At 50.7% G+C, this 15,602-nt stretch overlaps 3 protein-coding genes across 8 annotated transcripts in view; 2 read left to right on the plus strand and 1 right to left on the minus strand.

Moving 5' to 3' along the window:
- Positions 1–15,602, plus strand: part of LOC148662626 (uncharacterized) — a 783,119-nt gene that overhangs the window by 544,555 nt on the left and 222,962 nt on the right. The window lies entirely within an intron of this gene.
- Positions 1–15,602, minus strand: part of LOC148662650 (uncharacterized) — a 44,769-nt gene that overhangs the window by 5,671 nt on the left and 23,496 nt on the right. Inside the window, exons 3-4 of one of the 6 annotated variants that reach the window (XM_088632191.1) lie at positions 14,583–14,762; positions 12,823–14,114 (exon numbers count right to left, since the gene is read on the minus strand). In XM_088632191.1, the coding sequence (XP_088488317.1) occupies positions 12,910–14,114; positions 14,583–14,762 (1,385 nt within the window). In that variant the 3' untranslated portion in view covers positions 12,823–12,909. Of the gene's footprint in view, positions 1–978; positions 14,115–14,453; positions 14,763–15,602 lie in introns of those variants that run through there. The other 5 variants (XM_088632190.1, XM_088632192.1, XM_088632189.1 and 2 more) reach the window with 5 other exon arrangements.
- LOC148662651 (uncharacterized) lies at positions 5,045–10,879 on the plus strand. The gene is made up of 3 exons (XM_088632237.1): positions 5,045–5,560; positions 7,640–7,978; positions 8,318–10,879. Exons 1-3 carry the CDS (start codon positions 5,173–5,175, stop codon positions 9,148–9,150), a joined length of 1,560 nt encoding a protein of 519 aa, XP_088488363.1. The 5' UTR covers positions 5,045–5,172; the 3' UTR covers positions 9,151–10,879.

A 15,602-nucleotide genomic window follows, 5' to 3' on the forward strand; every position in this document is an offset into this window, starting at 1 on the left:
ACTGACTGGACACTCCAGTACATTAACACTGCACTGAGAAAGAGAGGGGTTCATACAGACACACTGACTGGACACTCCAGTACATTAACACTGCACTGAGAGAGAGAGGGGTTCATACAGACACACTGACTGGACACTCCAGTACATTAACACTGCACTGAGAAAGAGAGGGGTTCATACAGACACACTGACTGGACACTCCAGTACATTAACACTGCACTGAGAGAGAGGGGTTAATACAGACACACTGACTGGACACTCCAGTACATGAACACTGCACTGAGAGAGAGAGGGTTTCATACAGACACACTGACTGGACACTCCAGTACATTAACACTGTACTGAGAGAGAGAGAGGGGGGTTCATACAGACACACTGACTGGACACTCCAGTACATTAACACTGCACTGAGAGAGAGAGAAAGGGGTTAATACAGACAATTACTGACTAGACAAACACAGTACATTTACACTGTAATTAGACAGAGGCAGTTGAATACAGACCTACACACTGACTGGACATTCCAGTACATGAAAAGAGAGAGATATAAAACACAGACACACTTAGTCACTGTACACTACATTACAGTTCACTGTAGTACATTAAAACTGCACTGACAGAACACTGTTTATTACATTAACACTGCAATGAGAGAGGAATCAATATAGTATTACAACCATATCCATATATACATACTATGACCAGTCAGGTAGTGTCTGTATGAACGTCCGTTCAACGCTACGATAGTCAACTCTAATATGTCTTACGATTACGGAGTCTGAACGACGTGTTTTGTCCCGTTAATGTACTTTTAGCTCCATAACAACACTTCAGTTTCCAGTTAAGAGTGCCGTTGATGCATCACACGGGTCTCTCCCACTTCACTCCGCATCTCTCCACTGGATTCTCACCAGTGAGGACGTTAACGATACTGGTTTTAAACACACACTCTGACTTCATACAAGTCACCCCACTGACCTGACAGCTCCGGTTCCGTGTCCGTTTCTTCCTTTACTTCTGCAGTGGCTTCACAGGGAAGCGTGTGTCCAACGCGATCTGTCTGTCCCTGATCTCCCGACTCCTTCTCCCAGAACTGCAATCTCACCTTCAGCCTCTCGTTTTCCTCCTTCAGCTGCGCCATCTCACTCCCGAAAGTCTCCTCCACACACTGGGTGATCTTAAACACGGCCCGTCTCACCAGGAGCTGGGAGACGCCGCGGAGTTTGCGTTGAAACTCGTCCTCCGAGTCAGGCGTCCTGTTGCCGAAAGCGTCTTCCACTTCGTACACGATCGATCGGAGCAGCACCTGCATGAAAGAGTGGAGCTCGCTTTCCAGGATCGGCAGGCGATTCTCCATCTTTCAAAGGCAATCCGCAACAACAACCCAACAGGAACAGCTCCTCCATATTGGTTCCGGGTCTGACCCCGCTTCCTTAGTGACTGTTGCTATGCACCGCACACCTTTCCGCGTTTGTTTTGCCTTTTTTTTAAAGAAAAACTTATTTATGCTTAACAAAGTACAAAAATTACAATACAAACAAGAGCACATATAACAATTCACGTCAAAAAGATTGCCAGGGGGACATATTACTACATAGATTCAAGTTATGAAAAAAGATGAAACAAATTCAATAAAAATAATGTCCGCACCGCTTTCAAATTTTTGCACTTCGAAATAGTCCGCAAATACCCCCCGTACATCCAGTTTCAAATGCTCAGACAAAGGGTTCTTCCCGGAACACTTCATTTTATGTATATAATAGCGTGCCATAATAATCATTAAGTTTATTACAACCGAAATTTTAATATTGTTTTCGATGGGGGCTGAAACTTAGCATCTTTTTCATCAAAACAAATCCTAATATTGGTCTCTTTTTTAATAGAAGTCTGCAACTTAGTCCAGAAAACCACGTTTGTATTGCTGTAAATGCCTCCCTGGTGGATGCGAACAGTTCGATTAATCAAAGAAGATGCTTTGAAACGTAAAAAAATACGATTGCGGGTACTTAAAAGAGAAAATTTAAACGCATCTTATACCGGTGCAAAAATGTTTAATTACTTGTTTTTTTTTTCCCCGTGTACGGGAGGAATCAATGAAGTGTCGTGAGACGCTTTAAACGTTACGTTTTGATTGTGGAAGCTTTTATATATATATATTGTCGAGCTGAAAAAAATGAAGACACATATTGTATTCCAAGGAAACCTATGTAAAACAATGTTAAGAAATGATATTTCCTTCGGGAGTAAATGTGGAAGACCAACTAATTCCACTCATATTTCGTCTAACAATAACAATAATCACTACACGTGTCTCTGCCTGAGACCTGTAACATATCCTGTATAATACCATAATACCTTTAACATATACTGTATAATACCAGAAACAGGAAGGAGACTCGGAGACCGCTTCAGAGAACACGTCAGGGCTGTGAAGATTAAAGATCTCTCCAAGCCCATTGTTTCTCATTTCACCTCTGACGGCCACGACCACTCTAATCTCTCCGTCTGTGTTCTCAAAGACGGTTTTCCGAACTCATACATCAGAAAGACCACCGAAACTAAAATGATTCTGCAGCTAGGATCAAACATTCTCCCTTCCCTTAACAACTACTGTTCTTTTAAATTTTCTCCATTCATTGGAAGTTTCATTTCACACCTCTCTGCACCCATTCTGACTTTAAACCTCTTGTTTGGCCTCTCTTTCTGTCCCCTGCTCCCGCCTCTCACTCCTCCTCCCTCCCAGCCTTTGTTCTCCTGCTACTGTACCTTTGCCTACTGCCCTGTCTCTCTCACGCCTGAAGAAGGCTCCACGGCCGAAACGTTGTGTTCTCTTTCTTCTTTTTTTCAGCATGGAATAAACCTATTACTTGTATAATACCATGTTCACTAAAAGGCTAAAATAACAAATAGGTTGCTTACACTTATATAGCGCTTTTCTGGACACTCCACTCAAAGCGCTTTACAGGTCATGGGGAATCCCACTACCGCCACCAATGTGCAGCCCCACCTGGATGATGCGACGGCAGCCATAGTGCGCCAGAACGCTCCCCACACACCAGCTCTCAGTGGGGAGGAGAGCAGAGTGATGAAGCCAGTTCAGAGAGGGGGGTTATTAGGAGGCCATGATTGGTAAGGGCCAATGGGAAATTTGGACAGGACGCCGGGGTTACACCCCTACTCTTTTCGAGAAACGCCTTGGGATTTTTAATGACCACAGAGAGTCAGGACCTCGGTTTGACGTCTCATCCGAAGGACGGCGCCTGTTTACAGTCCAGTGTCCCCCGTCACTATACTGGGGCATTAGGACCCACACAGACCACAGGGTGAGTGCCCCCTGCTGGCCCCACTAACACCTCTTCCAGCAGCAACCTGAGTTTTTCCCAGGAGGTCTCCCATCCAGGTACTGGCCAGGCTCACACCTACTGAGAAAACTGCACACTACTACACAGAACGTACTGAGAGAAATTGACCAACTAGCGATGCTGACAGATTGAAGCAGAGTGCAGGCTTTGAGTAACGCAGCGCTACAATAATTCTTTTAGACTAGAAGTTAGTAACAGTCAGGGTGGGTATTAACCCCTCTCTTTCTCTCAGCACAATGTTAATGTACTGTGGTGTCCAGTCAGGCAGTGTGTGAAAATTAAAACCTTTCTCGGTGCAGTTTTACGGTGTTCTGTGCTACCAGTTGAAAGATATTGTCATTTATTTTACAGTAATTTCTGTTATTTACTGTGTTGTAATGTACTGTGCATGTCTCAAGAGTTCAAAGTGAATATGAATGGCAAACCCTCTCGTAGTGCAGTGCTAATATACTGTAGTGTTCAGTCAATGAGGGTGTATATTAACACCTCTCTCTATGCAATATTAATCTAGTGCGCAATCCAGTCTGTCAGCATGTCTGTATGAACCCCTCTCTCTCTCAGTGCAGTGTTAATGTACTGGAGTGTCCAGTCAGTGTGTCTGTATGAACCCCCCCCTCTCTCAGTGCAGTGTTATGTACTGTAGTGTTCAGTCTGTCAGTGTGTCTGTATTAACCCCTCTCTCTCTCTCTCTCAGTGCAGTGTTAATGTACTGGAGTGTCCAGTCAGTGTGTCTGTATTAACCCCTCTCTCTCTCAGTGCAGTGTTAATGTACTGGAGTGTCCAGTCAGTGTGTCTGTATGAACCCCTCTCTCTCTCTCTCAGTGCAGTGTTAATGTACTGGAGTGTCCAGTCAGTGTGTCTGTATTAACCCCTCTCTCTCTCAGTGCAGTGTTAATGTACTGGAGAGTCCAGTCAGTGTGTCTGTATGAACCCCTCTCTCTCTCAGTGCAGTGTTAATGTACTGGAGTGTCCAGTCAGTGTGTCTGTATGAACCCCTCTCTCTCTCAGTGCAGTGTTAATGTCCTGGAGTGTCCAGTCAGTGTGTCTGTATGAACCCCTCTCTCTCTCTCAGTGCAGTGTTAATGTACTGGAGTGTCCAGTCAGTGTGTCTGCATGAACCCCTCTCTCTCAGTGCAGTGTTAATGTACTGGAGTGTCCAGTCAGTCAGTGTGTCTGTATTAACCCCTCTCTCTCTCAGTGCAGTGTTAATGTACTGGAGTGTTCAGTCAGTCAGTGTGTCTGTATGCACCCCTCTCTCTCTCAGTGCAGTGTTAATGTACAGGAGTGTCCTGTCAGTGTGTCTGTATTAACCCCCCTTTCTCTCAGTGCAGTGTTAATGTACTGGAGTGTCCAGTCAGTGTGTCTGTATGAACCCCTCTCTCTCAGTGCAGTGTTAATATACTGGAGTGTCCAGTCAGTGTGTCTGTATGAACCCCTCTCTCTCTCAGTGCAGTGTTCATGTACTGGAGTGTCCAGTCAGTGTGTCTGTATGAACCCCCCTCTCCTAGTTCCTTTTTTTTAAATTTGGATTTTATATTTTTCTCTCCGTCAGGTGCTCGTTCTCTTCTGCGTTATCTAATTTTATTAAAGAACTATACCGGAGTCCCTCGTTTACCCCGCAGGCCCACCGGTCGCCCAGGAAGCGAGGCGTCTGACCCGGAACCAGTATGGAAGAGCGGCCCCGTGTTTTCCTGTGAGGCGCAACAGCGGCAAACCGCGACCCCCGCCTTGTTTTTAAACACCGGTCCGTGTGTCAGAGCTGCAGTTCGCACGGATTAGCTCTCCCTCTCGGGTCGCCTTCGCCGAGAAGATGGCGGGCTGCCTGCCCCTGCTGCAGTCCGAGCTCCAGTCCTTCATGGAGGTGCTGCTCAAGGCGATCGTGTGGGAAGTGGCGGAGGTTTTCCGCGACGGGGCGGCCGCCGCCGACGGCGAGTTTCAACGCAAACTCCGCGGCGTCGCCCAGCTCCTGGCGAGGCGGGCCGTGTTTAAGATCACCCAGTGTGTGGAGGAGACTTTCGGGATTGAGATGGCGCAGATGAAGGAGGAAAACGAGAGGCTGAAGGTGAGATTGCATCTGTGGGAGAAGGAGTCGAGAGCAGGAGGAGATCGGGGACAGACAGATCGTGATGGACACACGCTTCCCTGTCAAGCCCCTGCAGAGATAAAGGAAGAAATGGACACGGAACCGGAGCTGTCAGGTCAGTGAGGGTGACTTGTTGTATAAAGTAAACATCGGTTCGAACTCAAAACTGTAATTGTCTGAATTTAACGTCACGACACTCAGGCGTCTTTATGAGCAGCAGTTGTATTTCGATGAGATTTTTGGAGATATTCTAATGCTTATATATGTATATAAGTGCTTGTTCAACTTCATTTTCCCCCCTAAAGGACAGATTTTTCCAGAGGGCAGAGAGCAAGTTAACAAGACTTCATAGCGATCAAAGAGGAAAGCTATCTGTGTTTTTTCGTTTTGTTTATATTAACATTCTTCACGCCTCCTTATAATAAAGGCATACTCGAACGTACTTGATTATACAGGTTTAATCTGGTTTATCTTACTAAAAGTAATAAAAGATCATTTTATGATGTGATATTTTGACTGTCAAAACGAGGGCCCATAGAGGAATGACAGGACGGCTTGCAGAGAACGCAAAAACTTTTTAAATACTAGTTGTGCCGATTGGATGCACACTGGAAACTGCAGATTGTCTGTTTATGAGCTGTGCGTCGAAATGCTTCTGTGACGCTCCAAGCGTTGCAATGTAGTGTCCAGTCGGTGTGTCTGTATCAATTCCTGTTGGTACAATGTTTGTGTCTACTCAGGCAGTGTCTGTGTATTGACCCCTTTCTCAGTCCTCTTAATGTCCTGCAGTGTTCAGTCAGTGTGTCTGTGTTGACCTCTCTCTCAGTGCAGTGTTAATGTACTGTAGTGTCAGTCAGTGTGTCTGTATGAACCCCTCTCTCTCAGTGCAGTGTTCATGTACTGGAGTGTCCGGTCAGTGTGTCTGTATGAATCCCCTCTCTCTCTCAGTGCAGTGTTCATGTACTGGAGTGTCCAGTTAGTGTGTCTGTATGAACCCCTCTCTCTCTTAGTACAGTGTTAATGTACTGGAGTGTCCAGTCAGTGTGTCTGTATGAACCCCTCTCTCTTTCAGTGCAGTGTTAATGTACTGGAGTGTCCAGTCAGTGTGTCTGTATGAACCCCTCTCTCTCTCAGTGCAGTGTTAATGTACTGGAGTGACCAGTCAGTGTGTCTGTATGAACCCCTCTCTCTTTCAGTGCAGTGTTAATGTTTTGGAGTGTCCAGTCTGTGTGTCTGTATGAACCTGTCTCTGGAGGTTAAGGGAACCCACTCTTTTCACTTGACACTGTTTCATTTCTGGAGACGTAGTCCTGTTTCTTTCTGGATCAGCAGGTTAATGTCAAGGACAAACTGTCCTGCCAGGTTGGTCTCTCTGATTTTGGCTGAGTGTGATGATTTTTTTTATAGTCGTCTCTTCACCCACATTCCACCCACTTTCTTTGTTTGAACTGAACCGGTGTATTTCTTTTTGGCTGGTGAAAATTCAGTTTCAAAGTGCATCCACATTGTAATTTCACTCTAAGGTATTGAAGAATATTTCTACCCCATTCTTTAAGCGTCGCTATTTTAGTGGATATTCCTTTTTAAACCATGAATAATCTCCATTTATTTTCGTCCGGCATTATTTGGGTGAGGCTAGTGCTCTGTTTAGATGCTATAAGATGCTATAAGGTTTAAGATGAAATGACTCTGCTTTCAGTGAGCACTCCCTGCTTGTAGCTGAAGTGGACTTGCAGGAAAATTTAAAGGACAGTGTGTTCTGTCAGTTTGATCTCCTTGTTTTTTTTATTATTCTCTCTTGTCAATGTTTTTTATTCTTCTGAATAGTTTCATCTAGGATTTTTTTTTACGTATGTGGCTGAACTTTTCCGTTTGCTGTTTTGTCCGGAACCCCACCTGGACAGAGACTTGGGTGAAATCTGCCTTTTTTTTTAATGATTGTTCCTTTTCCACTCTGAGGTCAAAGAGCTCGTGGGTGTTTTTTACGGTTTGTTTTTCACCTTTCATGTGCGTCAGGTTGGAAAATGGGCTTTAGCGTCTTCATTTCAAGGCAGTTATGAAAGTATTGATAAATCATTAATGATCCGTTTCTGTGCTCTCTCTCAAACACGCTTTTTCTGCGCGGATCAATTCCTTTTGAACTGTACTCTCAGCCCCCCTTAAAGGCCTTGTCCTCCTGTCCTGTGTTTTGCAGGGTCAGAGGTCAGCGCTTTCCCTGACGCTGGGGACAGGGCTCCTCTTGAACAGCAGCCCAGTAAGGAGGAGGGGGGCTCCCGTCTGATGCAGGAGACAGAGCTCGCCGCCGCACACGGGAAAGAGACACTCAGTGAGCAGCAGCGCACAGAGAGCAGACAGAGGGTGGAGGATCTGGACTCTGTGCCCGTGATGAAGACAGAGCCTGAGACAGAGACACCTGGGTTCCTACTATCTGATGATTTTACAGTGACAATGAACAATCTGGACACCAAGAATATTGCAGCACATTGTATTGAACTGGGCCGTGTCTCTGTACAAGAGCTCAAAGAAGAACTGGGTGAGTTTAATCTTACAGAGCAGGACATGGAGCCCAACTTGACTGACCCTGCAGATAAACTAATCCATGCATACATAAACTAAAGTCATCCATGAACTGAAATATCTTAGCTCTCTTCTTTTGTGTGCATGGCATGTATAGTCATGTGCTTGTGCCTTTGCATGCCTTCTAATCTGGTAGATGTTTTATTGATCTTAATTCTAATCACAATTCTTCCTTTGGTCTTCATTGTTGATGATTATTCAGTTATTGCCACATGAAACGTTCTCTCGGAGAAGGTCTTGACCTTTACTCTCAGCCCATGTAAAAGGTCTTGTTCTCCTGTCCTGTGTCTTGCAGGGTCAGAGGTCAGCGCTCTCCCCGACGCTGGGGACAGGGCTCCTCTTGAACAGCAGCACAGCGAGGAGGAGGAGGAGGGGGGCTCCCGTCTGATGCAGGAGACAGAGCTCACCGCCGCACACGGGAAAGAGACACTCAGTGAGCAGCAGCACACAGAGAGCAGACAGAGGGTGGGGGATCTGGACTCTGTGCCCGTGATGAAGACCGAGCCCGAGACAGAGACACCTGGGTTCCTACTATCTGATTTGACAGAGACGAGGAGACATCCGGACGCCTGCTTCGCAGAAGCGCGTCCCGGGGGGGAACCGGCCGGCTTCGGTCTGACCCAGCGGGACCCTCGGTTGACGGCGGCGCACCCCGAGGTGGGCCCCGGGGTCCCCCAGCGCAGCAGGGCGGCGGCCGAGAAACGTTTCGGCTGCTCCCAGTGCGGGCGGGGCTTCAGCCGCCCGGCCCACCTGGCCATCCACCGGCGGGTCCACACCGGGGAGCGGGCCTACTCCTGCGCCCAGTGCGGCAGGAGCTTCGGCCGCCCGGACACCCTGAAGACCCACCTGCGGGTCCACACCGGGGAGCGGCCCTTCGCCTGCCCCCAGTGCGGCAAGAGCTTCACCCACTCCAACACCCTGAAGACCCACCTGCACATCCACACGGGGGCCAAGCCCTTCGCCTGCCCTCAGTGCGGGAAGAGCTTCCGGGACGCCAGCACCCTGAGGGCCCACCGGCGCACCCACCTGGGCGACAGGCCCTTCGGCTGCCCGGAGTGCGGGCGGAGGTTCAACAAGGCCGGCGGGTTAAGGCGGCACCAGCACGTTCACGCCGGGGGGCTGGTCTGACCCCCCACTTCCCCCTTCGTCCGTTTCCTCGAATGAATGATAATCGCCGCCGCTTCTATAGAGCGCTTTTCTGGACACTCCACTCAAAGCGCTGCACAGGTCATGGGGAATCCCACTACCGCCACCAATGTGCAGCCCCCCCCACCCTGGATGATGGGATGGCAGCCATAGTGCGCCAGAACGCTCCCCACACACCAGCTCTCAGTGGGGAGGAGAGCAGAGGGATGAAGCCAGTTCAGAGAGGGGGGTTATTAGGAGGCCGTGATGGGTGAGGGCCCATGGGAAATTTGGCCAGGACGCCGGGGTTACACCCCTACTCTTTTCGAGAGACGCCCTGGGATTTTTAATGAGCACGGAGAGTCAGGACCTCGGTTTGACGTCTCATCCGAAGGATGTTCGGCTTCAGATGTTCTCCGACACAGAGATATGGAGATATGCATAGAATCTGTTGTTCTATTTTGATGAACTAAACCGGCTGTTCTCCTAAGGCAGGCCTAGCAGTACATTTAGTATCTGTGGTATGTGAAGATTTTAAAACAAGCATTTGTGTTTTAAAAGGCACGTTTGGGCTCTGTGGACGAAGAGGGGTCAAAATGCAGTTTAAGTCCTATTTATAGACCCCCTCCATCAAGAAAAAGACTGAAGATATGTTGGCAGATGATAAATAACTGTACCGCGAGAGGTTGTCTTCCTGGTGAGAAAGACCTTTAGGGCTAAAACTGAGAAGGACTAAAAAGTAGACTAGACGTCAAACCGAGGTCCTGACTCTCTGTGGTCATTAAAAATCCCAGGGTGTTTCTCGAAAAGAGTAGGGGTGTAACCCCGGCGTCCTGACCAAATTTCCCATGGGCCCTTACCAATCATGGCCTCCTAATAACCCCCCTCTCTGAACTGGCTTCATCCCTCTGCTCTCCTCCCCACTGAGAGCTGGTGTGTGGGGAGCGTTCTGGCGCACTATGGCTGCCGTCGCATCATCCAGGTGGGGGCTGCACACTGGTGGCGGTAGTGGGATTTCCCCTGACCTGTACAGCGCTTTGAGTGGAGTGTCCAGAAAAGAGCTATGTAAGTATTAATTATTATTATAAAGGATATATCCATAAAGTCTGAACACTGGAAAGAAGATGGGAGGTATTTCAAGGTGCGACAAAGGTGGTGGTGTTTTTTTTTTTTAAGGAAATTGAGGTGTTTTAATGTAGAAAGCACAGCGCTGACACTTTTTTTATAAGAGATTTATTCAGAGCATTCTAACCTGGTGTATTCTGAGTTGGGTAGGTGCCTTGTCCTTACAGCACAAACATGTAGGTGTTCAAAACTGGTGAAAGGGTTACTGCTGCATGCTTGCACACGACAAAACGTCTCACAGAGCAACATATTTTGAATCTAGCACCTTTTTTTTAGCCATTTCTGCGTATTCTTTTTTAAATATAGTCCTCCTACCCTCTGTATAACGACTAAGCAAGCATTTACTTCATTTATACCTTAAAGAATTCAATGGTGAGAAAATGAAAAGGTGGTTTTTGGGGGTACAGATCTGATTGCTGCTGCTGTTGTACCAGCAAATCGTCCATTTTTTAATCTGGCTTGAGTTCGGGGCCGAGCAATGTGGTGAAATATTAGGGTTAGGGTTAGGCATATCATGGTGCTGTACTGGATTATTGTCATCTATGTGATCAGCTCTTGCTGTGCGAGACCGAGTCCCTTAGGAACAATAAAGTCGATATTCAGTGCAGTCCAAGCTGTGTGATGTTGACTCCCTACGAACAATGAAACCACAGCGAGCAGGTTCTCGGACCAGCGGGGAGGAGAGATCTGTGGGGCGTGAGGTATGCGCTGTACTCGCAAGCACAACGTGATTTGATGAAATCTCGGCAAGAATAGACTTTTTTTAAAATATACCGTTTATTAATCGCTATATTATTTATTAATTCGCTAGAACTTTTGACTATTGCTCAGAATAATTGCTGACACTTCTAGAGCGCTTTTCTGGACACTCCACTCAAAGCGCTTTACAGGTCATGGGGAATCCCACTACCGCCACCAATATGCAGCCCCACCTGGATGATGCGACGGCGGCCATAGTGCGCCAGAACGCTCCCTACACCCCAGCTCTCAGTGGGGAGGAGAGCAGAGGGATGAAGCCAGTTCAGAGAGGGGGGTTATTAGGAGGCCTCTGCTCTCCTCCCCACTTAGAGCTGCTGTGTGGGGAGCGTTCTGGCGCACTATGGCTGCCGTCGCATCATCCAGGTGGGGGCTGCACACTGGTGGCGGTAGTGGGATTCCCCATGACCTGTAAAGCGCTGTGAGTGGAGTGTCCAGAAAAGCGCTATACAAGTGTAAGAATGATTATTATTACATAAGAGAGATTCCACAAGACATAAAGCAACTATTCCCTAAAATAAAGAAGACGGCAAGCTCTATTAAAAAAAAAAAAGATTACCGAGCCAGAAATGGGTCAAGTCCAAAGACGGCGCTCATTCCTCTCGCATTTTCTGTCCGTTTTGTGGTTGCTTCCCCGTATTTAAGTTGCGATTCTTTCCTGTAGACGCCCTAGCAGCCCCTGCTGAATGTTAACGGTTTATTAAGACGGTCCCCGTGACTGACCGTGAGGTTGATTAAATAGTGCACGGGGGGAACACCCCGTTATCAAATACACCTTTCCCTGCCCCTCCTCCCCTCCCCACAGACAGCATGGCAAAGACATCGGGACAAGACCCTCTGTGCTTCACCTCCTGAATCGCTCAGATCTTGCTGTGAAGCGGAAAGATAACTCTCCTCCAACGCCGACTGGGGACGAACCGGGTCTCTGCTGATGTCCCTTCCCCCTCGGATGCCCGATTAAAACCCTTCACAGACTGCCGCCGGACTGTCCCTCTCTCCCCCCACTTCAGGGTAATCGAGTGGGTTGAACACCCCACTGGCTGCAGGCAAAGGGCTGCAGCGTCTGCGCTGGGGGTCCGGAGGGGTCTTTCCGGACGCCGACCTGCGCTCCGTAGCGGGGCAGGGGTTCTTCCCCCGGCCCCCCTGGTCTGGCGGAGATCCCTCTCCGTCCCCAAGTCGGATCCGGGTGCCGGAACGCGGTACCGTTCCTTCTCCCCACCAGCTGCGTGGGTCTGCTGCTCTACAGGGGGCAGGGGTGATCTGGGATACCGCGTCCTGGGACGCCAACATCCGCCGAGATCCCTTCACCGACTCCCCCCCCCGGACCCTCTCTCTCCCCTGCTGGACCGCGGCGGGGGCGTCTCTAAAGCCCGCGCGGCGCTAAGACTCCTCCCGCGCGGGCGGCACCAGGGGCACCGTCCCACCCCGCGCGCGAGTGCGCCCGGGTCTCTCCCCCATGTGCACCAGCTGGTGGGCTTTCAGAGAGCCCGGCAGGCTGAAACCCCTCCTGCACTGGGGGCAGCCGAACAGCCTCCCGCCCGTGTGGGTGCGCAGGTGGGTCCTCAGGGGTGCCTGGCGGGCTGAAGCGCGGTACCTTCTCCCCACCAGCTGTGTGGGGCTGCTGCTCTTCGGGGGGGCAGGGGTGATCTGGGATACCGCGTCCTGCGACGCCAACATCCGCCGAGATCCCTTCACCGACTCCCCCTGCGGGACCGCGGCGGGGGCGTCTCTAAAGCCCGCGCGGCTCTAAAACCCCTCCCACGCGGGTGGCGGCGGCAGGGGCACCGTCCCACCCCGCGCGGATGGCGGCGGCAGGGGCACCGTCCCACCCCGCGCGAGTGCGCCCGGGTCTCTCCCCCGTGTGCACCAGCTGGTGGGCTTTCAGAGAGCCCGGCAGGCTGAAGCCCTTCCCGCACTGGGGGCAGCCCCCGAGTGGGAGAGCTCGTGCCGCCGCAGGTCGGCCGGGTGGCCGTAGCGCCGCCCGCACTGGGCGCAGCCGAGGGGCCGCTCCTCCGCGTGGACCCGCTGGTGCCGCCGCAGGTCGGCCGGCTGGGTGTAGCCCTTCCCGCACTGGGGGCAGCGGAAGGGCCGCTCGCCCGAGTGGGAGAGCTCGTGCCGCCGCAGGTCCCCCCGCTGGATGAAGCCCCTGCCGCACTGGGGGCAGACGAAGGGCCGGCGGGCGGCGTGGGTGCGCTCGTGCCTCTTCAGGTTGCCCGCCTCGTTGAAGCCCCTGCCGCACTGCGGGCAGCGGAAGGGCCGCTCGCCCGTGTGGGTGCGCAGGTGGGTCCTCAGGGGGCCCGGCAGGCTGAAGCCCTTGCCGCACTGGGGGCAGCCGAGGGGCCGCCGCCCCGCGCCGTGGGTGTACTGGTGGGTCTTCAGGTGGCAGGACTGGCGGAAGGCCCTCCCGCACTGGGCGCAGCGGAAGGGCTTCGCCCCGGCGTGGATGCGCTCGTGCCTCTTCAGGGTGCTCGAGTGGGGGAAGCCCTTCCCGCACTGGGGGCAGGCGAAGGGCCGCTCCTTCGGGGGGGGTCCGGGGGGGTCTTTCCGGCTCGCGCTCCGTGGCGGGGCGGGGGGCCGGGCCGGTTCCGCCCCGGCCCCCCGGTCTGCCGGAGGTCCCTCTCCGTCCCGACCCCCATCATCCGGGTGCTGGAACTCCCCACCAGCGGCGTCGGCCTGCTGCCCCGCGGGGTGGGGGGTCCGGGACACGGCGTGCTGGGCCGAGACGCCGACATCCACGTCAGTCAGCTCCTCTTTTTTGAGCCCGTTGAGAGACAAAGATCCTAGTTCTGTAATACTCTTACTGTCCAGATGATTCAAGCCATCAGATGCTAAGAGCCCAGGTGTCTCACTCTCGGGCTCGGTCTTCATCACGGGAACAGAGTCCAGATCCTCCACCCTCTGTCTGCTCTCTGTGTGCTGCTGCTCGCCGAGTCTCTCTTTCCCGTGTGCGGCGGCGAGCTCTGTCTCCTGCATCAGACGGGAGCCCCCCCCCTCCTCCTCCTCCTCCTCCTCCTCCTCCTCTTCGCTGGGCTGCTGTTCAAGAGGAGCCCTGTCCCCAGCGTCAGGGAGAGCGCTGACCTCTGACCCTGCAAGACACAGGACAAGGGAACAAGACCTTTAACATGGGCTGAGTGTAAAGGTCAAGACCTTCTCCGAGAGAACGTTTAACGTAGCAATAACTGAATAATCATAAACAATGAAGACCAAAGGAAGAATTGTGATGATAATCAAGATCAATAAAACATCTACCAGATTAGAAGCCATGCAAAGGCACAAGCACACGACTATACATGCCATGCACACAAAAGAAGAGAGCTAAGATATTTCAGTTCATGGATGACTTTAGTTTATGTATGCATGGATTAGTTTATCTGCAGGGTCAATCAAGTTGGGCTCCATGTCCTGCTCTGTAAGATTAAACTCACCCAGTTCTTCTTTCAGCTCTTGTACAGAGACACGGCCCAGTTCAATACAGTGTGCTGCAATATTCTTGGTGTCCAGATTGTTCATCGTCACTGTAACATCATCAGATACTAAGAGCCCAGGTGTCTCACTCTCAGGCTCGGTCTTCATCACGGGCACAGAGTCCAGATCCCCCACCCTCTGTCTGCTCTCTGTGTGCTGCTGCTCACTGAGCGTCTCTTTCCCTTCGGCAGCAGTGAGCTCTGTGTACTGTCTCAGACGGTAGTCCCACTCCTCCTCACTGCACTGGTGGTCAAGAGGAGCCGCTGTAGCTGAAAAACACAGGACAAGAGAAAAAAGACCTTTAAAATGGGCTTTCCCCAGCAAAATAACCTCAGAGAAAAAAAAAGTCAATTTCAGACTAAAGAGACTCAGTTCCTTCAGCCTGTCAGTGTGGGACACTCCCTTCTGACTCAAGAGACTCAGTTCCTTCAGCCTGTCAGTGTGGGACACTCCCTTCAGACTAAAGAGACTCAGTTCCTTCTGCCTGTCAGTATGGGACACTCCCTTCAGACTAAAGAGACTCAGTTCCTTCTGCCTGTCAGTGTGGGACACTCCCTTCAGACTAAAGAGACTCAGTTCCTTCAGCCTGTCAGTGTGGGACACTCCCTTCAGACTAAAGAGACTCAGTTCCTCTAGCCTGTCAGTGTGGGACACTCCCTTCCAACCAAAGAGACTCAGTTTCTTCAGCCTGTCAATGTGGGAGCCTCCCTTCTGACTAAAGAGACTCAGTTCCTCCAGCCTGTCAGTGTGGGACACTCCCTTCCAACCAAAGAGACTCAGTTCCTTCAGTCTGTCAGTGTGGGACACTCCCTTCAAACTAAAGAGACTCAGTTCCTCCAGCCTGTCAGTGCGGGACAATCCCTTCAGACTGAAGACACTCACTTCCTCCAGCCTGTCAGTGTGTCAGTGTTTATCGTCATTATACTCACATTTCAGGTATGTGGGATAACGCAATGCTATTTAGCGAGCTCTCAGACGATCAGTAGTACAAAAACACAACAATACAATTGTATAAGAAAAGAAAGACAGAGACAACAGGCAGTGTGCAAAACAACATCAGATGTGCAAAAACATACATCAACAGAATGAAATAAAAGGATAGACAATTA

Source organism: Lepisosteus platostomus, chromosome 5, assembly GCF_059453375.1.
Source record: "Lepisosteus platostomus isolate fLepPlt1 chromosome 5, fLepPlt1.hap1, whole genome shotgun sequence".
NCBI classification, from domain to species: domain Eukaryota; kingdom Metazoa; phylum Chordata; class Actinopteri; order Semionotiformes; family Lepisosteidae; genus Lepisosteus; species Lepisosteus platostomus.